At 40.0% G+C, this 23,424-nt stretch overlaps 1 protein-coding gene across 3 annotated transcripts in view; it reads left to right on the top strand.

Moving 5' to 3' along the window:
- Positions 1 to 23,424, top strand: part of SERAC1 (serine active site containing 1) — a 78,338-nt gene that overhangs the window by 36,281 nt on the left and 18,633 nt on the right. For all 3 annotated transcript variants that reach the window (XM_049653122.1, XM_049653123.1, XM_049653121.1), the window contains 2 exons: positions 2,649 to 2,762; positions 4,767 to 4,929. In XM_049653122.1, the coding sequence (XP_049509079.1) occupies positions 2,649 to 2,762; positions 4,767 to 4,929 (277 nt within the window). The remainder of the gene's footprint in view (positions 1 to 2,648; positions 2,763 to 4,766; positions 4,930 to 23,424) is intronic.

Raw genomic sequence — 23,424 nt, 5'->3', positions numbered from 1 at the left:
TAAGGATATTGTTTAAAAGGAGCATAGGTTATATGGTAACAAGGTATCTATTATGTATGAAATCATTTGGCCATTATAAATTTGTTGAGATACATTTGAAAAATACCACGTTAATCCAGAGTAATGTTGTGTCTCAAATTGAGTATGATATTTACAAAATGATACATAAAATTCTTTGTTACACTTATGACTAATATAGAATATGGATGTAAATTCTTTAGTAACTTTATTAGTTGACATCCCTCTTCTGCTTTGTTACTTGCCTTTTGATTTTTATACCTTACCCTTTATTTTTAACATTGTCACTCTCTTTCTTTTCCTCTGCATTTCTTTCATTCTTAAGAAATTGTTTTTTGGTTGCACTTACAGAATTTGATGTGTGGCATTTCTTAAATTTTTACGAATTTATGTAAACTTGCTCTGTCTTAATCTAGTGATAAAGCAGCAGTAACCTACGTATGTTTATTTTCATGTTAAGAATTAGAATATATTCCATATGCTCACACCACGAGTTTATACCTTTTATTTATTCCTTTTTCTTGTGTTTTTAACTGCCACACAATCTGCCAGTTCATAAATAACTTAGAAGCTTTGCTAATGAGGTTGGAATTGGAACTGTATTTTTATTTCCCACTTAGAAAATGATCAAGAGAAACGTAAAATCCTAGGTAATTTTTTTCCTTTTTTATTTACTTGGAGCATTTAGCTTAGAAAGAGGTCAGGTGATTTGGGGGTGTGTGGTAGGGAGAAGGATTTGGGGGAGGCAGGTTGTGGTGGTAAATCTTTTAAGAAAAGTTCCCCATCCCCCAAAGCCCACCAGTTCACTGTTTACCCTTATCCCTGCTAGAGGAGAGAATGACTCTCAATGAATTAGTCCCTTGCCAGGCCTCTACTTAAGTAGCATAAACGTTTGAGATCTAAGCGTGTTTAAACTTGGAAAAACAGAATGTGACATCAAGAGAGGAGGGCATGAGTAAGAATTATAGAATGATCAAACATTTTGAATATTTACTGGGTTTACTGAGCCATGAGCCCTATAAATTAACTCAAAATGGAGAAACTTATGGATTATATTTCCTGTAGGAAACACTGGGCTTTCTATATACATTTTTGAAAAACATTACCTTGTAGTTGAGTTCTTTTGCCAGCAGGTGGCCTGTATGCACACAGTTATGGCCCCTCGTGCAGATACAAAGCACTTCAAAGGAGATGCAGTAATGTCTTCTTTTCATCCCTTCTGTCTCCCTCACCCAGTGCACATGCACGCACATGCACACACACGCACACCCGTTCACAGTTACACATACTCTTTACACATATTATAGCATACAGTACACATTCTTCTGCCCTTTCTTTTTCTCACTTATGGGTTCATCTTGGAGATTGGTATATGCCAGTATACGAGGAGACTCAAGAATTTTTATATTCTTTTTTTTAACGTTTATTTTATTTTTGAAAGAGAAAGAGAGGGAGGGGCAGAAGGGATGGGGGGCAAAGGATCTGAAGCAGGCTCTGAGCTGACAGCCGAGAGAGCCTGACGTGCGGCTCGAACTCATGAGCCATGAGATCATGACCTGAGCTGAAGTCAGACGGTTAACCAGCTTAGCCACTCAGGTGCCCCCCAAATTTTTATATTATCATAGCATTCCATTGTACAATGGTACCATCATTACTTAACCAGCCCTCTGTTGATGGGAGTAGGTAGTGCTTACAAAGACTGTCACCGTGAACAAACCTGTACCTGTATTACTCTGCCTATGTGTGTCTCTCTAGGTTGGATTGTTGAAGGGCACGGGCGCTTGTAATTTAGACAGCTGTCCTTCAGTTGTCCTCCATAAAAGTTGCAGGGTGATGGGAATGCCCGCTCCCCCACCCCTCTGATAGATGAAAACTATCCTTTTTCATGAGTGTTGCCACACATGCCTCTCATTATAAGTTGTGTTGGGCGTTGTTTCGTAGATTTCCTTTCCTAGGAACTTTCTGCTTATGACTGTTGCTCATTCCTCCATAGCATTGTTGATGTTTTTGCCACTGATTTGTAGGGGATTATTGCATACTAGTGACATTAGCGTTTGACCTGTGATGATAGTTGAAATTTTCTTTTCCCAGTTTATTCTTATATTTTGCTATTAGGGCTAATGCACACTCCTCTTCTGTCTTCTGGTTTTCCTAACCCTTCTGTTTATTCTTCCATATGATCTTGAATTTCAGTTTAGGAAGAGTTAAAAGTTCTCTGATCATTGTCATTGTTTGTCTTCATTTTATATTTTTCCAGCAATGCCTTTTCTCTTTTTTATTATTTTGATTAATAGACTTCAGGTAGACTCCACTACCATCATCTGACAGTAGAACATTATGGTCAACCCTAGGCTTTTCTTACCTGGTAAAGAATTGTGTGTCAGTCTTCATACTTTGAGAGAAGAGGACACAGAAGGAAGAAGTAAGGAAGATGCAAAGATCTCCTCCTCTAGAAATGATCCCTTATGTTTTCTGTTCTAGTAAGCAACAACTTGCATAACTAGCTCCCTTTCAGCTTCCAAAATAGGTTGTGTATATATAATACAGGGATTTTTTCGTGTGTGTGTGTGTGTGTGTCAAACAAAAAATATGAGTCACTCTTCTCAGTAAACATTTTAATTATCTTTCAGGGTGGCTTATGGTGTTTTGGAGGAAATGGACTTCCTTATGCTGAAAGTTTTGGAGAAGTTCCTTCAGCTACGGTGGAAATGTTCTGTTTAGAAGCTTTGGTAAAACATTCTGAGGTAACTTGCATTTTCAAAATGTGGTTTACTTTTTATGATCGCAATAAAAAAATTGTACATCATGGTTCATTCAAGCGAAATAATCCTCATTTTTTATAAAAGAAAAGAAGCTTTTTGCTTATTTAAAAATTTTCTTTTTTCCCCATTTAGTTGTAGAATTGATGATCATGACTTAGCACCGATACATGTATTTCCTTTTGCCAAGTATTTCTGAAAATGGATTTAATCTTAATTGCACATAAAGAAAGCAACCCATTGTTTAAATATGGCGTTGAACTTTGAATTACGCTATCTTATGCTACGTTTCTCAGATCTTTTTTATAAATAATATTACCAGGTAGTTAATTTCCAGTAAAACATCTGCCAAAGAAGCCAATATAGAAAAAAGGTAGATATTTGGATGGCCATACTCTTGAATTTTAAACAGAGCTTATATTAGTGGTTTTTAAGTTTTTTGGCATGTATGACAACTTTTCTGTCATGATCATAGTTTGATTTTAAAAGAAAAGAGCAACAGACTTCGTGATGCTCAAACATGAATGCATAAAAACCACTCAGGAAGCATGTTTGAAAGCGCACATTTCCTGGTCCCCTCTAGCGGCTTCAACTTAGTAGTTGTGGGCTGGTGTCCGGGAGTTTGTGTTTGTAACGGGCATCGCTGGTGAGGCTGCTGGAAGTAGTTCATCCCGCAAAGTGAGAAACTCCATTCTAGAGATTTTAAACTTTCCAGTTTAATTTTGAGGACCATTAGACACAGCTCAGGAGCATAGTGGTCTCTGGTCATCTTTAGTTCCCACCAGTGGAGTTAGGAATTGCGTACAAAGCAGAGGTATTAGTGTTGTAGCTCAGAAGGGCACATGGGAAAATAATGCTAGAGGTTTGGTAGCTTATGACCAGTTTCTGAAGCATTAGATCTGTCTTCAGTAGAAAGTACAGTGTGTGGAATACCTTTATTACATTATCTCACTGACATAGGTCTAAAGGGCATACTTTTAAATGCACTTAAAATGTGATCAAATTCAGTAAAAATTTAGAGAATGAAAATTGTTGCATATACAGGACACAGCATCATGTCAGTGAGTACAGCTAGTGATGGGAAGAGGCCAAGGCCATGCCGGTGACCTCGGCACACTGTGAGGGCTTGTTGGTCAATACTGTTGCCTTTCCATAATATTACGTATTTCCTTTGGCTGTATTTTATCCCTTTTCTCTATTAAAAATTCATATCCCCTTTCTTTCCTTTTTATTTTTATCATTTGATCTTTCTCTTTAAAAAATGTTTCTGACTCCTGAGTTTTGGGAGAGCCCCAGACCTGTGGACTTGTGTGGGCTGGTATGCAGGGCGGCACATGGTGCCATTCTCTGGGAGTTCTTGTTTGCAGAAGCAAAAGCTGCCACTTGAATGGGGTTTTTCTTCCCATTATCAGGTGGCAGGTTTCTCGGTTAGAGAATTTTTTTAAGGTAATTTCAAGCCAGTCAAAGTATCACTGTAAATTGAAACCATTCTAGGGGTGCTGGGGTGCCTCAGTTAGTTAAGTGTCTGACCGGCTCAGGTCATGATCTCGTGGTTCTTGGAACCTGGAGACTGGAGCCTGCTTTGGATTCTGTTTCTCCCTCTCTCTCTCTGCCCCTCTCCTGCTCTCGCTCTCTCTCTCTCTCTCTCTCAAAAATAAACATTAAAAAAATTAAGATAAAAAAATTGAAACAGTTCTATAATAATGACATTGTCAAGTTACATCCCACCAAGAGCTACGCAGAGTAAGAGTAAACATTTCAGAAGCCCTGGTGAGATGTGCCTTAATTTTTTTCAGTGATTTTGAAGCACCCCCCGCATAGATAGGAATTTGCTTATTTATTTAAGTGAGCTGCGAGGAGAGTTTTGGGTGGTCTCTCTGGGTCTCTGTCCTTGAGCAGGAGCCCCTAGCTGTGCCGTCAGCGTGTTGTGTCACCTCGCTCGTGAATTTGTGCAACATACGGTGAGCTTTCGTTAATTTATCGTGCTAGATACCCACACACTGTGATGAAATTGAAGCAAATGGAGGCTTGCAACTACTTCAGAGGCTGTACCAACTTCACAAGGATTGTCCCAAAATACAGAGAAATATAATGCGTATCATTGGAAACATGGCTTTGAATGAACATCTTCATTCTACTATAGTTCACTCAGGTAACACCGTTATATACTGAGTATTTTGGATCCGATCCTTTGTTCCCACCTCCACCCCTCATGATACGTTAATCGTTTTATTTATTTATTTATTTATTTATTTATTTATTTAATGTTTATTTTTGAGAGACCGAGCACGAGCAGGGGTGGGGCAGAGAGGGAGGGAGACACAGAATCCAAAGCAGGCTCCGGGCTCTGTGCTGGCAGAGCCTGCCGAGGGGCTCAAACTCACGAGCCGTGAGATCATGACCTGAGCCAAAGTCAGACGCTTAACTGACTGAGCCACCCAGGTGCCCCACAATACATTAATCTTTTAATAGACTTAACACTTCGCTTAGGGTTAGTTATGGGTCTTTAGAGCATATCGTTTTAGTAGGGGCACGGAATTGCTTGGGACTTGTGTACTACACGCCTGAGATCATCGGTGTGCGGACAGTCAGAGGAGGGCAGTTTTTGCCTTGACGACCATCTAATGGTCTACATCACCTTTGATAGGATTCGGTTGACCCAGAGTACGTGTACTCAGTATAATTAGTGATTTTCCCCCTTGCAACTAATCAACTGACTGTGGGGAGATACTTAGGACCATGCAGATATCCAGCTCCCCATCTCCTGAACTCCCCTGCCTGATCCAGTCTTCATCATGATGGTTGCAAAATGATGATTTTCTAACTGCAGCACGCCCTCCCCGTGTACTTTTCAGCATTTGGCATTTCCCTGTAAGCAAGAGCCCTTCCTTCTCTCTCCTTCCATCTGTCTCCCTTTCTTCCCTCTTGTCCCTCCCTCTCTCGCTCTCTCCCTCCCCATCAGTATGGGCACATGGATTCCTGGTTGTTGTTTTTTTTAATGGTTTATAACTTATTACTGTACTTAACATTAGATGCCAGATTGTTTCGGTTTTGGTCAGTGGGAGCCCGACAAACCGGCTCCCTGTGTCCTGGCAATATGCCCACCTCGTCTGGGGAGGCATTCCTTATTACTGTCTGAATAACAAGATGTTCCAGGCTCCTTCCTCTGAGGAGAAGTGCAGATTGATCTTAGTGCAGATTGATTTTTAGAGGCCAGGATCTGGGTGCTCGGTGTGCTTATTGTTCCTGGAGTGTCTTCGCTTCTTGGCTCTTTCAGTGGAAAAAGCAAGATGGTAAATATCAGGACACACACAAGTATGCATTCATATGTGCACATATACGTGCATATGCTCATAGTTGTTAGAGACTGAGTTTACGTTTTTTCTTGTGTCAGTCTCTACTTTTTTTGTTTGTTTACATTTAAGAGTGTTTTGATCAATAAAAGTTTTTAATTTGATGAAGTCTCATTTGGGATCAGCAAACTTTTTCTATAAAGAACCACTTCCTATGGGCTTTATTTGCTCCACTTTTTTAGGTGCTTAAGGTAGAAACTTAGATCCTAATTTTAACCTCTTCTTGTTTCAGACATCTGTTACTGTGTATCAAACACAAAATTCATTGGTTAAAATAGTGGTCCTATATTTTCCTTGTGAATCTGAAACTTGGGCCAGCCTCTGTGGCTTCATGCAGCACTAACTGGGGCAGCTCGGCTGCGGGATAGAGGGTACACTTTCATGATTGTCCCTCACGTGGCTTGCATACTGGTACTGGCTGTCAGGTAGGAGCCCAGCTGGGGCTGGGGACATTGGCTCCTTCCTGCATGCGCCTCTCCGTGCAGCTTGGGGTTTCTTAAAGCATGATGGCTAGGTTTCAACAGCAAACGTCTCAAGAGAGGACCAGGCATACGCTCTTTTTTGCCTCTTATAAAGCAAGCATTGGGAGTAATTTCTGACCTACTCACTAAGGCTAGCTCATATTCAAGAGGAAGGGCTCTGGAAGGGGTTTAGACTCATGACCTCTTGATGGACAATAGTGTCAAAGCATTTGAAGACATGTTTTCAAATCACTACAATTATTTTTTAATACGAGTATTTAAAGCTGTAAATTTCCTCTAACTTGTTTTAGATGGATCCCTCAAATTTTGAATATACTGTATTTTCATCATTATTCAGTTTGAAATATTTTCTACTTTTTCTTGTGATTTTTTGCTTTGTCTCATGGGTTACTTAAAAATGTGCTGCATACTTTATAAGTATTAAGGGTTTTCTAGATATCATATGTCCGTGATTTCTCATTTAATAGTCCATGTGTTCAGAGAACATACCCTGTAAGAGTTTAGTCTTTGGAAGTTTACTGAGACTTATTTGATAGCCTGTTTTGTGGTCTGTCGTGATGCATGTTCTGTGTGCGCTTGGAAAGAATGAGTGTTTTGTAGTTGGCGAAGTGTTCTGTATGTAACAATGAAGCCATTGCATTGCTCAAATCTTCTCTGGATCTTCATTGAGCTTGGTCTCGTTCTCAGTGAATTACTGAGAGATGTGTTGAACTGTAATTGTGAATGTCTGTTTTCCTTGTAGTTCTACCAGGTTTTTCTTCCTAGCAAATTATTCATTTTTTATTATTAAGTGATGTCTCTACCACTGGTGACACTCCTTTTCCTTAAGTCTACCTTACCTGGTATCAAAATAGCCACACTGGCTTTTTCTTTTTAAAAAAAAATTTTGTTATTGGGGTGCCTGGATGGCTCATTTGGTTGAGCATCTGTCTCTTGATTTTGGCTCAGGTCATGATCCCAGGGTTGTGGGATCGAGCCCCACAAGAGATTCTCTCCCTCTCTGCCCCTCTCTCCTGCTCGCACATGCTCTCTCTCTCTCTCTCTCAAACCAAGAACAATTAAAAAATTTTGTTATTGAAGTATAGTTGACACACAGTGTTATGTTAGTTTCAGGTGTACAACATAGTGATTCTACAATTTTATACATTACACAGTGCTCACCATTGTAAGTGTAGTTATCATCTGTTACCATACAACATTATTATAATATCATTGGCCATATTTCCTATGCTGTTCTTTTTGTCCCTGTGACTGATTTATTTTATACCTGGAAGTTTTTACTTCTTCATCTCCTTCATGTATTTTGCTCATCCCCCCACCCTCCTCTCGTCCGGCAACTGCTAGTTTGTTCTCTGTATTTATGGGTCTGTTTTTATGAGAGTTTTTGGTTTTTGGTTTTTAGATTTCACATATAAGTGAAACATATGGTATTTGTGTTTCACTTTCTGACTATTATTTCGCTTAACATAATACTCTCTAGGTCTATTTATGATATCACAAATGGAAAGATCTCATTCTTTTTTTATGGCTGAGTGATAGTCGATCACACACACACATACACACACACACACACACACACACACACACACACACACACACACACCCCTTCTTCTTTATCCATTTACCTGCTGATGTATTCTGGTTTTTTCCGTATCTTGGCTATTGTAAATAATGCTGTAGTAAACAAGGGTGCCTGTATTTTTTTGAATTAGTTTTTTCATTTTATTTGGATAAGTACCCAGTAGTGGAATTAAAGGGTTATATGGTATTTTTGTTTTTAATTTTTTAGTAACCTCCATATTGTTTTCAACAGTGGCTGCATCAGTTTACATTCCCACCAACGGTACATGAAGGTTCCTTTTTTCCCCACATCCTCACCAATGCTTGTTATTTCTTGTCTTTTTGATTCTAGCCATTCTGACTGGTATGAGGTGATACCTCATTGTGGTTTTGATTTTCATTTCCCAGATGATCACTCTGGCTTTTTCCTATGCTTGCTGTTTGCAGCCCTATCTTTTATCTTTTCCTTTTCCCCTTCTTTTGCGTTCATTTTTCTGTGACTTTATTTTTTTTTAATATTTTAAATGTTTATTTTTGAGCGAGAGAGAGAGACAGAGTGTGAGTGGGGGAGGGGCAGAGAGCAAGGGAGACATAGAATCTGAAGCAAGCTCCAGGCTCTGAACTGTCAGCACAGAGCCCAGTGAGGGGCTCGAACTCACAAACCCTGAGATCATGACCTGAGCTGAAGTCGGCCACTCAACTGACTGAGCCACCCAGGCATCTCTCTGTGACTTTAAAAGTAAGTACATCTTTTATAGACAGCATAGAGGTGCATCCTTTTTTAAATCCGGCTTGATCTTTTTTAATAGGGGTGTTTTGTCTCGTTACCTCTAATGTATTTATGAGTATTGTTTCCTTTTTTTCTTGTTTATGGACTTTTTTGGGTTACTTGAATATCTTTTACATTCTGTTCTTTCTCCTGTTTCTGCTTTTTATATATTATTATTTGTGTGTTTTTTTACTTGATGGTATCCTTATCACAGTCTGTCTTGAATTAATATGATACCACTTTATCTATAGTGCGAGATTCTTACAACAGTATAGTTCACTTCCCACCTCTTGCCATCCTTTCTGGTATTGTCTTAATATATTTTACTCCTCCATTATGTTATAGACTTTGTGATACATTGTTGTTATTTTTTAAGAGTCAAAGACTATAAGAAAAAAAGAAAGTGATTTTTGTTTATTTACACATTTATAGTAGTCAGCTCTCTTCCTTCTTTTCCTACATTTACATCTGGTACAATTTCCCTACAGCCTAAAGACCAGGGTGTGCTGGACAAGTTCTCTCACCTTTCATTTTCTGAAAGTCTTTTACTTCGCCTCTATTTTATCATCCCAGGAAAGAGATTTTCCATGGATAAAGAATTATTTGTTGGCAGTATGTTATTTTTTCTGTCAGCACTTTAAAAATGTCATTCCATTCTCTCCTAACTACCACTGTCTGATGAGAAGTCTCTCATTCCCATTTTCATTCTCCTGTATGTAACTTGTCGTTTTTTCTCTGGCTTTGAAGTTTTTATGTTTGGTTTTTAGCAGTTTGACTCTGAAGTGCTTGGTTCCTTTTTTATATTTATGCTTCCACTGAGCTGACTGAATCTGTGGGTTGATGTTTTTGATCAGATTTGGAAAATTTCCAACCAGTGCATCTTAAAATATATATATATGTATTTTGTCCCTTTTTGGTCTATTCTCCTTTTGGGGCCTCAGTATATATATGAGACCTCTTGATTCTGTTCCACAGGTCATTGGGAATCTGTTGATTTCTTTTCAGATATTTTTTTTTCCTCTCTGTGTCTTACTTTGGATGATTTCCATTGACTTATCTTCAGTTTCTTTAATGGTATAGAGCCTTGATCAAATCAGTATTTTATTAAAAAAACAAACCCACACTCTTCCCATAACTGACACTTGGCTCTACCCCAAGTCCTCAGTCCTCTCTGGTGATGTCAACTTGTACTGGACAGTCCACTAAATGCCTTGGTCTCTCAGTCCCTTGCCCTTCTCATCTCTGTCGACTTCCTTCTCTGCTCCTGATTGTCTAGCACTCTGTTCCTGTGCCACATCTTGTCCTTGTCATTGCCTGAAACCGCTGCACTTAACAAGTCAGTGACTCACTTCTGAGCACTACTTCCTCTCGTTCAAGCCTGTGTTTGCACCTGCTGCCACAGGGCCTGTTTTTCTTCTCTCCAGGAGTCTATCTCCCTGACCCCTTTATTTTCTCCCAGCCCGTCAGTCCTCTTTCTTCTTCACCTCACTCCTGAGCCAGCATATCCATGCTCCGTGGTCTGTCATTTCCGTAACACACTCTTCAATGCCCCGGAACTCCCCTCCCCTTCTTTCAGCACACCCTTGCTCAAGACCCCAACGCTAGATAAAGCCTACTGTCCGCTGCTTCTGTGGCTGAGCATAGACTCATGGCAGATGGGTCGTCATCTTCAGTATCGCTCAGCAGGCCTTAATATGCTTAGCAATACCTATTTAAGTCCCCTCCACCTTCCTCAGCCCGTTCATATGCTCTATCCCTCTTGGCAGAGGACCTCTCCTACTTCCGTGAGACTGCTGAAACCCTGAAAGGAGTGTTCCCTCCGTTTCCCACTACCAAAACCAAACCCACCTTCTCCTTTTCTGCTCTTGAAAATAGGAGAAGGGACATCTCTTAGGAGACCTCTAACTGTGCCTGGCTTCTGGCTCCTTTCACTGTCTCAGGAATTGCTAGCCTTTCTCGTCTATGTGGTCAGCAGCTCCCTCTCAACAGGAGCCTTCCAATCAACACACATTAGGGGGTAATGTGACAAACTAGTCTCAGTACCACATCCCCCTTGTTTTTCAGCCTCTCTTCTACTCTTCCATTTTATGTCTAAACCTTTCAAAGAATTATCTGTATTACTTTTTGCTCAGCTCCCATTATTTCTGAATATTTCAGTTTGAATTCTGCTGCCCTACCCTGTTTTATTTTTTCTTGAGGTACCTGTAGCTTTACCCGTTCGCGCGTGTGTGTGCGTAAATCTTTTTTTTGTTGTTTATTTCTTTTTTTTTAAATTTTTTTTAACATTTATTTATTTTTGAGACAGAGAGAGACAGAGCATGAACGGGGGAGGGGCAGAGAGGGAGGGAGACACAGAATCGGAAGCAGGCTCCAGGCTCTGGGCCATCAGCCCAGAGCCTGACGCAGGGCTCGAACTCACGGACCGCGAGATCGTGACCTGGCTGAAGTCGGACGCTTAACCGACTGCGCCACCCAGGCGCCCCTGTTGTTTATTTCTGAGACAGAGAGAGACAGAGCATGAGTGGGGAAGGGGCAGAGAGAGAGGGAGACACAGAGTCAGAAGCAGGCTCCAGGCTCTGAGCTGTCAGCACAGAGCCCGACGCGGGGCTTGAACTCACAAACCGTGAGATCATGACCTGAGCCGAAGTCAGTCGCTCAATCGACTGAGCCACCCAGGCGCCCCTGTATATCTTAATAGTATCAGGTCTGTAACTTCTTTTTAAGTTTATTTCAGAGAGAGAAAGAGAGTGCCTGCGATGGTGGATAGGCAGAGAGAGAAAGGGAGAGAGATAATCCCAAGCAGGCTCCACACTGTCAACACAGAGCCCAATGTGGGGTTCAGTCCCACACACTGTGAGATCATGACCTGGGTTGAAATCAAGAGTTGGGCACTTAACCAGCTGCACCACCCAGGTGCCCCACAGATCTGTAGTTTTTTACCATCCAGATTTACAAAAGTTAAAAAGATGTTGGTAATATCCACTGCTGGTGAAGGTGTGTGAAAACTGCTCCTCTGGTACATTGTTGGTGGGGATGTAAATTGATTCAGTTTTTTGATGGGTACTTAGTAGTACCTATTAAAAGAATGTATATACCATTTGAAATAGTAATAATACTACAAGGACTCTCCTACCTAAATACTCGTGAGTGTTATTGAAGATTTGTATATAAAAATGTTTATCAGTTGTTTGCAGTATGGAAAAAATGGAAACAACCCAAATGTCTGCCAGTAGCAATAATGGTTAAAGAAACAGTGGTATATTCCATCCATGTTAAATGCTATAGTTAAAAAGAATAAAGCTGATGTATATGGAGAGCATTCCAAGACACATTGCTGAAGTACACGATCAAGTCATGGAACAGTAGGAATAGTAAGATTCCATTTAGGAAAAAAAAAATGCATGTAGAGCCACAGTGTATGTGTATAAATGATAGGCATGCGACTGAATTTTTTAAAAAGGTTTGGAAGGGTGTCCACCAAACTTTTAACCATGGTTACTTCTGAGGACATATACATGGAACTGGGAAATGATGGGAGTGCTAGAGTGGGAATTTGATTATTAAGTGCTATTTTTTAAATATAATTTGTTAATTTGTCAAATTTATTTATCAAATTGGCTAACATAGAGTGCGTAAAGTGTGCTCTTGGTTTTTGGGGTAGATTCCCATGGTTCATTGCTTACATACGACACCCAGTGCTCATCCCAACAAGTGCCCTCCTCAATGCCCATCACCCATTTCCCCCCGCCCCCCATCAACCCTCAGTTGTTTAAGAGTCTCCTATGGTTTGCCTCCCTCCCTCTCTGTAATTATTTTTTCCCCTTCCCCTCCGCCACGGTCTTCTGTTAAGTTTCTCAAGATCCACATATGAGTGAAAACACATGATATCTGTCTTTCTCTGACTGACTTAGCATAATACCCTCCAGTTCCATCCATGTTGCTGCAAATGGCAGGATTTCATTCTCATTGCCAAGTATTATTCTATTGTATATATCAACCACATCTTCTTTATCCATTCATCAGTTGATAGACATTTAGGCTCTTTCCATAGTTTGGCTATTGTTGAAAGTACTGCTATAAACATTGGGGTACATGTGCCCCTATGCATCAGAACTCCTGTATCCCTTGGGTGAATTCCTAGCAGTGCTACTGCTGGGTCATAGGGTAGGTCTATTTTTAACCTTTTGAGGAACCTCCACACTGTTTTCCAGAGTGGCTGTACCAGTTTGCATTCCCACCAACGGTGCAAGAGGGTTCCCGTTTCTCCACATCCTCGCCAGCATCTGTTGTTTCCTGAGTTTTTAATTTTAGCCACTCTGACCAGTGTGAGGGGCTATCTCAGTGTGGTTTTGATTTGTATTTCCCCGATGAGGAGTGACGTCAAGCATCTTTTCATGTGTCTGTTGGCCATCTGGATGTCTTCTTTGGAAAAGTGTCTAGTCATGTCTTCTGCCCATTTCTTCACTGGATTATTTGTTTTTTGGGTGTTGAGTTTGGTAAATTCTTTCTAGATTTTGGATACTAACCCTTTATCCAATATGTCATTTACAAATATCTTTTCCCATTTCGTTGGTTGCGTTTTAGTTTTGTTGATTGTTTCCTTTGCAGTACAGAAGCTTTTTATCTTGATGAGGTCCCAATAGTTCATTTTTGCTTTTAATTCCCTTGCTTTTGGAGATGTGTCAAGCAAGAAATTGCTGTGGCTGAGGTCAGAAATATTTTTTTCCTGCTTTCTCCTCTAGGGTTTTGATGGTTTCCTGTCTCACATTCAGGTCTTTCATCCATTTTGAGTTTATTTTTGTGAATGGTGTAAGAAAGTGGTCCAGTTTCATTCTTCTGTGTGTTGGTGTCCAGTTCTCCCAGCACCATTTGTTAAAGAGACTTTTTTCCATTGGATATTCTTTCCTGCTTTGTCAAAGATTAGTTGGACATACATTTGTGGGTCCAATTCTGGGTTCTCTATTCTAATTTGTCGATGTGTCTGTTTTTGTGCCACTACTATACTGCCTTCATGATTACAGCTTTGTAGTAGAGGCTAAAGTCTGGGATTATGGTGCCTCCCGCTTTGGTTTTCTTTTTCAATATTACTTTGGCTATCCGGGGTCTTTTGTGGTTCCATACAAATTTTAGGATTGTTTGTTCTAGCTTTGAGAAGAATGTCAGTGCAATTTTGATTGGGAATGCATTGAATGTGTAGATTGCTTTGGGTAGTATTGACATTTTAACAGTATTCTTCCAATCCATGAGCATGGAATATTTTTCCATTTCTTTGTCTCGTCTTCAATTTCCATCATAAGTTTTCTATAGTTTTCGGCATACAGATCTTTTACATCTTTGGTTAGGTTCATTTCTAGGTATTTTATGGTGCTTGGTGCAATTGTAAATGGGATCAATTTCTTGATTTCTCTTTCTGTTGCTTCTTTATTGGTGTATAGAAATGCAACTGATTAATGTATATTGATTTTGTACCCTGCGATTTTGCTGAATTCATGGTATCAGTTCTAGCAGCCTTTTGGTGGAGTCTTTCGGGTTTTCCATGTAGAGTATCATGTCGTCTGCAAAAAGTGAAAGTTTGACTTTTTCTTTGCCAATTTTGATGCCTTTGATTTCATTTTGTTGTCTGATTGCTGATGCTAGGATTTCCAACACTATGTTAAACAACAGTGGTGAGAGTGGACATCCCTGTTGTGTTCCTCATCTCAGGAGGAAAGCTCTCAGTTTTTTCCTACTGAGGATGATATTAGCTGTGGGCTTTTAATATATGGCTTTTATGATGTTTAGGTATGTTCCTTCTATCCCGACATTCTTGAGGGTTTTTATTAAGAAAGGATGCTGTATTTTGTCAAATGCTTTTTCTGCATCAATTGACAGGATCATATGGTCCTTATCCTTTCTTTTATTAATGTGACGTATCACACTGATTTGCGAGCATTGAATCAGCCCTGCAGCCCGGGAATGAATCCCACTTGATCATGGTGAATAATTCTTTTTATGTGCTATTGAATTCAGTTTGCTAGTATCTTGTTGAGAATTTTTGCATCTGTGTTCATCAGGGATATTGGCCTGTAATTCTCCTTTTTTGTGGGGTCTCTGTCTGGTTTGGGAATGAAAGTAATGCTGGCTTCATAGAATGAGTCTGGAAGTTTTCCTTCCATTTCTATTTTTTGGAACAGCTTGAGAAGGATAGGTATTAACTCTGCTTTAAATGTCTGGTAGAATTCCCCTGGGAAGCCATCTGGCCCACGACTCTTATTTGTTAGAAGATTTTTGATAACTGATTGATTCAATTTCTTCACTACTTACGGGTCTGTTCAAATTTTCTATTTCTTCCCGTTTGAGTTTTGGTAGTGTATGGGTGTCTAGGAATTTGTCCATTTCTTCCAGGTTGTCCAGTTTGCTGGCATATAATTTTTCATAGTATTCTCTGATAATTGTATTTCTGAGGGATTGGTTCTGATAAGTCCATTTCCATTCGTGATTTTATCTATTTGGGTCCTCTCTCTTTTTTTGAGAAGTCTGGCTAGGGGTTTATCAATTTTGTTTATTTTTTCCAAAAACCAGCTTTTAGTTTCATTGATCTGTTCTACTGTTTTTTTGGATTCTATATTGTTTATTTCTGCTCTTATCTTTATTATTTCTCTTCTTCTGGTCTTGGGGTTTCTTTGCTGTTCTGCTTCTAGTTCCTTTAGTTGTGCTATTAGATTTTGTATTTGGGATTTTTCTTGTTTCTTGAGATAGGATTGGATTGCAATGTATTTTCCTCTTAGGACTGCCTTTGCTGCATCCCAAAGGGTTTGGGCTGTCATGTTTTCATTTTCATTTGTTTCCATATATTTTTTAATTTCTTCTTTAATTGCCTGGTTGACCCATTCATTCTTTAGTAGGGTGTTCTTTAACCTCCATGCATTTGCAGGTTTTCCAAACTTTTTCCTTTAGTTGATTTCAAGTTTCATAGCACTGTGATCTGAAAATGTGCATGGTATGATCTCAATTCCTTTACATTTATTGAGGGTTGTGTTTTGACCCAGTATGTGATCTATCTTGGAGAATGTTCCATGTGCCCTCGAGAAGAATGTGTATTCTTCTGCTTTAGAATGAAAAGTTTTGAATATATCTGTCAAGTCCATCTGGTCCAGTGTATCATTCAGGACCATTGTTTCTTTATTGATTTTCTGCCTAGATGATCTGTCCATTGTTGTAAATAGAGTATTAAAGTCCCCTGCAGTTGCCACATTCTTACCAATAAGACTGCTTATGTTTGTGATGAATTGTTTTATATATTTGGGGGCTTCTGAATTGGGTGCATAGATATTTTTTATAATGTTTATTTTTGAAAGAAAGAGAATGAGAGAGAGCGTGTGCGCGCACACACACATGAACAGGGGAGGGACAGAATCTGAAGCAGGCTCTAGGCTCTGAGCTGTCAGCACAGAGCCCGACATGGGGCTCAAACTCATGAACCCTGAGATCATGACCTGAGCCAAAGTCGATGCTTAACCAGCTAAACCACCCAGGTGCCCTGGGTTCATAAACATTTATAATTTTTAGCTCTTCTTGATGGATAGACCCTGTAATTATGATATAATGCCCTTTTTCTTCTCTTGTTACAGCCTTTAGTTTAAAATCTAGTTTGTCTGATACAAGTATGGCTACTCCAGCTTTCTTTTGACTTCCAGTAGCATGATAGATGGTTTTTCATCCCCTCACTTTCAACCTGAAGGTGTCCTCAGGTCTAAAATGGGTCTCTTGTAGACAGCATATAGATAAGTCTTGGTTTTTTTATCCATTCTAATACACTATGTCATTTGATTGGAGCATTTAGTCCATTTACATCCATGGATGTAGATATGGATATGAAAGATACGGATTTAGAGTCATTGTGTTATTTGTAGGTTTCATGCTTGTAGCGATGTCTCTGGTACTTTGTGGTCCTTGAGACATTCCACTCACAGAGTCCCCCTTAGGATCTCTTATAGGCCTGGTTTAGTAGTGATGAATTCCTTCAGTTTTTGTTTGTCTGGAAAAACCTTTATATCTCCTTCTATTCTGAATGACAGGCTTCCTGGATAAAGGATTCTTGACTGCATATTTTTCCTATTCAGCACATTGAGTATTTCCTGCCACTCCCTTCTGGCCTGCCAAGTTTCAGTAGATAGGTCTGCTACTACTCTTATATGTCTACCCTTGTAGTTAAGGCCTGTTTGTCCCTAGCTGCTTTCAGAATTCTCTCTTCATCTTTGTATTTTGCCAGTTTCACTGTAATATGTTGTTCAGAAAATTGATTCTTGTTACATCTGAAGGGAGTTCTCTGTGCCTCCTGGATTTCAATGTCTCTTTCCTTCCCCAGATCGGGGAAGTTCTCAGCTATGATTTTTTCAAGTACACCTTCCATCCCTTTCTCTTTCTCCTCTTTTGGAACTCCTATGATATGGATATTATTATATTTCATTGAATCACTTAGTTCTCTAATTCTCCCTTTGTGGTCCAGAATTTTTTTTTCCTCAGCTTCATTTTTTTTCCATAATTTTATCTTCTCTTTCACTTATTCTACCCTCTGCCTCTTCAGTCCTCACTGTCACAGCCTTTAGTTTATTTTGCACCTCACTTACAACATTTTAAAATACATCATGACTATTTATTAGTTCCTTGATCTCTGCAGCAATAGATTTTCTGCTGTCTTCTATGCTTTTTTTCAAGCTCAGCGATTAATCTTATGACTATTATTCTAAATTCTTGTTCAGTTATATTGTTTATATCTGTTTTGATCAATTCTTTAGCTGTCATTTCTTCCGGGAATTTCTTTTGAGGAGAATTCCATTTTGTCATTTTGGCTAGTTTTCTGTCCCTTATGTGTTTTATTTATTACCTACAATTTTTTTTAACTTTTTTTTTTTTTTTTAATTTACATCCAAATTAGTTAGCATATGGTGCAACAATGATTTCAGGAGTAGATTCCTTAGTGCCCCTTACCCATTTAGCCCATCCCCCCTCCCACAACCCCTCCAGTAACCCTCAGTTTGTTCTCCATATTTATGAGTCTCTTCTGTTTTGTCCCCCTCCTGTTTTTATATTATTTTTGTTTCCCTTCCCTCACGTTCATCTGTTTTGTCTCTTAAAGTCCTCATATGAGTGAAGTCATATGATATTTGTATTTCTCTAATTTAACTTAACATAATACCCTCCAGTTCCATCCATGTAGTTGCATATGGCAAGATTTCATTCTTTTTGATTGCCAAGTAATACTCCATTGTGTGTATGTATGTACACAGACACACACACACACACACACCACATCTTCTTTATCCATTCATCCATTGATGGACATTTGGGCTCTGTCCATACTCTGGCTATTGTTGATAGTGCTGCTATAAACATTGGGGGTGCATGTATCCCTTTGAAACAGCACACCTGTATCCCTTGTATAAATACCTAGTAGTGTAATTGCTGGGTCATAGGGTAGTTCTATTTTTAGTTTTTTGAGGAACCTCCATACTGTTTTCCAGAGTGGCTGCACCAGCTTGCATTCCCATATCCTGTATGTGTTTTAAAAGCTTGTTATGTGTCCTGCACCTGCAAGCACTACTATATTAAAGAGGGGTCATACATTATCCAGGGACTGGTCCTTCAGGAGATGGTTTTTGGAGTGTATTACTTGCTTTCTGTTGTGACTCTGTTTGTTTTATCTCCCTACTCATAGTGATGTTTTGGACCCTCCACTAGGTGTGCTTTGATTTGTTGAAGTAGTCCTGGAAAAGAAAACAAACAAAGTACAAAAAACAAAACAAAAACAAACACACACACAAATCCCCCACAAAACACCAGCTACAGCAAACAACAGGGCAGGGGCGGTGTTGATGGAAGAGGCCTTATCCCATACAAAGAGAGAAATGACGGGGGCAGGGAACAAGAAAAGAAAAGAAAATTGACCAGGTAGAGACACTATATGACTTAATCCAGAGAGAGAGGAAAATAAAGCAGCTATAGAATGGGAATAAAGAGAATCGATTCAATATGTCTGCTTAAACAAACCAACAACCAGAGTAACCAGACTAGAAGAGGGAAGAAATAAGGTGAAAAGGAAGAAAAAAAAAAAAATGTATATATACATATACACATATATACATACATATACACATATATGCATATATATGTATGTATATATATATGTGTATATATATATATATATATATATATATATATATATATATAATAAGAATTGTCCGAGAATTAAATCAGGAAATGCAAAACCGCTGGGTGCCTTGGAATCACTGGTAGCCCTTGCCTGGAGGAGGGGCCATCTGGTTCATCAGCGTCAGTCCCGCTCCAGTGGGTCCGCTGTTACCAGGCGCAGAGGGGCGTGGTTGGGAGTAGGTGGGCCCCGCTTCCCCTGCTCCCCCCGCCCCCCCCCGCGCTCTATTCCCTGAGGCCCCACCTTGTTGGTGATGGGGAGAAAAATGGCGACACCCCACTCTCTCCTGCACAGACTGGGTGTCCCAAACCACTCTATTCAGGCTGTCCTCACAGTGCCATGGGCGTGAATGAGGAGGTTTGTCCCTCTCCGCTGACTCAAGCACCTCAGCGATAGGCTGGGATTTAAACCTTGAGGTCTTAAAGGGTCCCGCTCCGTGCTCCCTGGTTCCGGGGAAGTGCCGCTCTACGCCACCAATATATGGCCTCTGACTGGCGGGCACAGGCAGTCTTTGTCCTTTAAATGGTAATTTATATACCTTCTTCCCACAGCACTCCAGGGAGGGGATTGCTTTCTCCCACTGTGGACTGTGCCTCCGAACTAGGTACCGAGCCAGGGGCTGGCTCCCCTTCTCCCCAGTTGCGCAAACAGGGCAGCTGGCCCCAGTCCTGAGAAAGCCCCGCAGTTAGAGATTGGATCTTTGTGCATCCTGGTCTGTGGTTTTTCTCTTGTCCGGATACAGTCCTACACTTCCCCAGACTCTCTTCTGCAGAAGGGGATCCCTCCCATCCGTGCCTACCTGCCTGTTTTATCATCTCTCCCAATTCGCTATCATGCACCTGTGGCCTGCCAGGTTGTCCCCGTGGGCCCCTGGAGATGGAATCTGTCACTCTGCAGCCCAGACTCTTGGAATTCAAAGTCCTTTGGTCTCAACACTGCTGTGTTTGAGGGACGAGGAAACTTCGGGTCCCCCTACTTTTCCGCCATGTTGATTTCCCGTTATTAAGTGCTATTTTTAAACAATTGCTTTTATAATGAACATATATTCAGATGTTACAGAATTTAGAAGCATTGAATCTTAAAGACACAAGTTTTCCAAGGGGCATTTGATGTTTTATAAAAGGTGAAGCATCTCAGGCATTGTGAAAATAAGTTTGTCAACTAAAAAAAGCCATAGAAATGGCTTGCACCTTGCTTTCTGTTGCGTTTCCTTTCTTGGGACTCCATTAAAAATAAAGCCATCTTTTTCAATGTATACCAGTAATATACCTGTGTATCTCTACAGGTAGAATTTCAAAACATTCTTATATTGTTATTATAAAGCATTCTTTTTTTTTCCCCCCCTTATTATTTTTTTTTAATATATGAAATTTATTGTCAAATTGGTTTCCATACAACACCCAGTGCTCATCCCAAAAGGTGCCCTCCTCAATACCCATCACCCCCCCCCCCCCCCCGCCCTCCCACCCCCCATCAACCTTCAGTTTGTGCTCAGTTTTTAACAGTCTCTTATGCTTTGGCTCTCTCCCACTCTAACCTCTTTTTTTTTTTCTTCCCCTCCCCCATGGGTTTCTGTTAAGTTTCTCAGGATCCACATAAGAGTGAAACCATATGGTATCTGTCTTTCTCTGTATGGTTTATTTCACTTAGCATCACACTCTCCAGTTCCATCCACGTTGCTACAAAAGGCCATATTTCATTTTTTGTCATTGCCACGTAGTATTCCATTGTGTATATAAACCACAATTTCTTTATCCATTCATCAGTTGATGGACATTTAGGCTCTTTCCATAATTTGGTTGTTGTTGAGAGTGCTGCTATAAACATTGGGGTACAAGTGCCCCTATGCATCAGTACTCCTGTATCCCTTGGATAAATTCCTAGCAGTGCTATTGCTGGGTCATAGGGTAGGTCTATTTTTAATTTTCTGAGGAACCTCCACACTGCTTTCCAGAGCGGCTGCACCAATTTGCATTCCCACCAACAGTGCAAGAGGGTTCCCGTTTCTCCACATCCTCTCCAGCATCTATAGTCTCCTGATTTGTTCATTTTGGCCACTCTGACTGGCGTGAGGTGATATCTGAGTGTGGTTTTGATTTGTATTTCCCTGATAAGGAGCGACGTTGAACATCTTTTCATGTGCCTGTTGGCCATCGGATGTCTTCTTTAGAGAAGTGTCTATTCATGTTTTCTGCCTATTTCTTCACTGGGTTATTTGTTTTTCGGGTGTGGAGTTTGGTGAGCTCTTTATAGATTTTGGATACTAGCCCTTTGTCCGATATGTCATTTGCAAATATCTTTTCCCATTCTGTTGGTTGCCTTTTCGTTTTGTTGGTTGTTTCCTTTGCTGTGCAGAAGCTTTTTATCTTCATAAGGTCCCAGTAATTCACTTTTGCTTTTAATTCCCTTGCCTTTGGGGATGTGTTGAGTAAGAGATTGCTACGGCTGAGGTCAGAGAGGTCTTTTCCTGCTTTCTCCTCTAAGGTTTTGATGGTTTCCTGTCTCACATTCAGGTCCTTTATCCATTTTGAGTTTATTTTTGTGAATGGTGTGAGAAAGTGGTCTAGTTTCAACCTTCTGCATGTTGCTGTCCAGTTCTCCCAGCACCATTTGTTAAAGAGACTGTCTTTTTTCCATTGGATGTTCTTTCCTGCTTTGTCAAAGATGAGTTGGCCATACGTTTGTGGGTCTAGTTCTGGGGTTTCTATTGTATTGCATTGGTCTATGTGTCTGTTTTTGTGCCGATACCATGCTGTCTTGATGATGACAGCTTTGTAGTAGAGGCTAAAGTCTGGGATTGTGATGCCTCCTGCTTTGGTCTTCTTCTTCAAAATTACTTTGGCTATTCGGGGCCTTTTGTGGTTCCATATGAATTTTAGGATTGCTTGTTCTAGTTTCGAGAAGAATGCTGGTGCAATTTTGATTGGGATTGCATTGAATGTGTAGATAGCTTTGGGTAGTATTGACATTTTGACAATATTTATTCTTTCAATCCATGAGCAGGGAATGTCTTTCCATTTCTTTATATCTTCTTCAATTTCCTTCATAAGCTTTCTATAGTTTTCAGCATACAGATCTTTTACATCTTTGGTTAGATTTATTCCTAGGTATTTTATGCTTCTTGGTGCAATTGTGAATGGGATCAGTTTCTTTATTTGTCTTTCTGTTGCTTCATTGTTAGTGTATAAGAATGCAACTGATTTCTGCACATTGATTTTGTATCCTGCAACTTTGCTGAATTCATGTATCAGTTCTAGCAGACTTTTGGTGGAGTCTGTCGGATTTTCCATGTATAATATCATGTCATCTGCAAAAAGCGAAAGCTTGACTTCATCTTTGCCAATTTGGATGCCTTTGATTTCCTTTTGTTGTCTGATTGCTGATGCTAGAACTTCCAGCACTATGTTAAACAACAGCGGTGAGAGTGGGCATCCCTGTCGTGTTCCTGATCTCAGGGAAAAAGCTCTCAGTTTTTCCCCATTGAGGATGATGTTAGCTGTGGGCTTTTCATAAATGGCTTTTATGATCTTTAAGTATGTTCCTTCTATCCCGACTTTCTCAAGGGTTTTTATTAAGAAAGCGTGCTGGATTTTGTCAAAGGCCTTTTCTGCATCGATTGACAGGATCATATGGTTCTTCTCTCTGTTTTTGTTAATGTGATGTATCATGTTGATTGATTTGCGAATGTTGAACCAGCCCTGCATCCCAGGAATGAATCCCACTTGATCATGGTGAATAATTCTTTTTATATGCCATTGAATTCGATTTGCTAGTATCTTATTGAGAATTTTTGCATCCATATTCATCAGGGATATTGGCCTGTAGTTCTCTTTTTTTACTGGGTCTCTGTCTGGTTTAGGAATCAAAGTAATACTGGCTTCATAGAATGAGTCTGGAAGTTTTCCTTCCCTTTCTATTTCTTGGAACAGCTTGAGAAGGATAGGTATTATCTCTGCTTTAAACGTCTGGTAGAACTCCCCTGGGAAGCCATCTGGTCCTGGACTCTTATTTGTTGGGAGATTTTTGATAACCGATTCAATTTCTTCGCTGGTTATGGGTCTGTTCAAGCTTTCTATTTCCTTCTGATTGAGTTTTGGAAGAGTGTGGGTGTTTAGGAATTTGTCCATTTCTTCCAGCTTGTCCAATTTGTTGGCATATAATTTTTCATAGTATTCCCTGATAATTGTTTGTATCTCTGAGGGATTGGTTGTAATAATCCCATTTTCATTCATGATTTTATCTATTTGGGTCATCTCCCTTTTCTTTTTGAGAAGCCTGGCTAGAGGTTTGTCAA

The sequence above is a fragment of the Panthera uncia genome, assembly GCF_023721935.1.
Source record: "Panthera uncia isolate 11264 chromosome B2 unlocalized genomic scaffold, Puncia_PCG_1.0 HiC_scaffold_24, whole genome shotgun sequence".
Lineage (NCBI taxonomy): Eukaryota > Metazoa > Chordata > Mammalia > Carnivora > Felidae > Panthera > Panthera uncia.
Note: the sequence above shows the minus strand (reverse complement) of the source record. Positions and strands in the feature narration are given on the sequence as shown.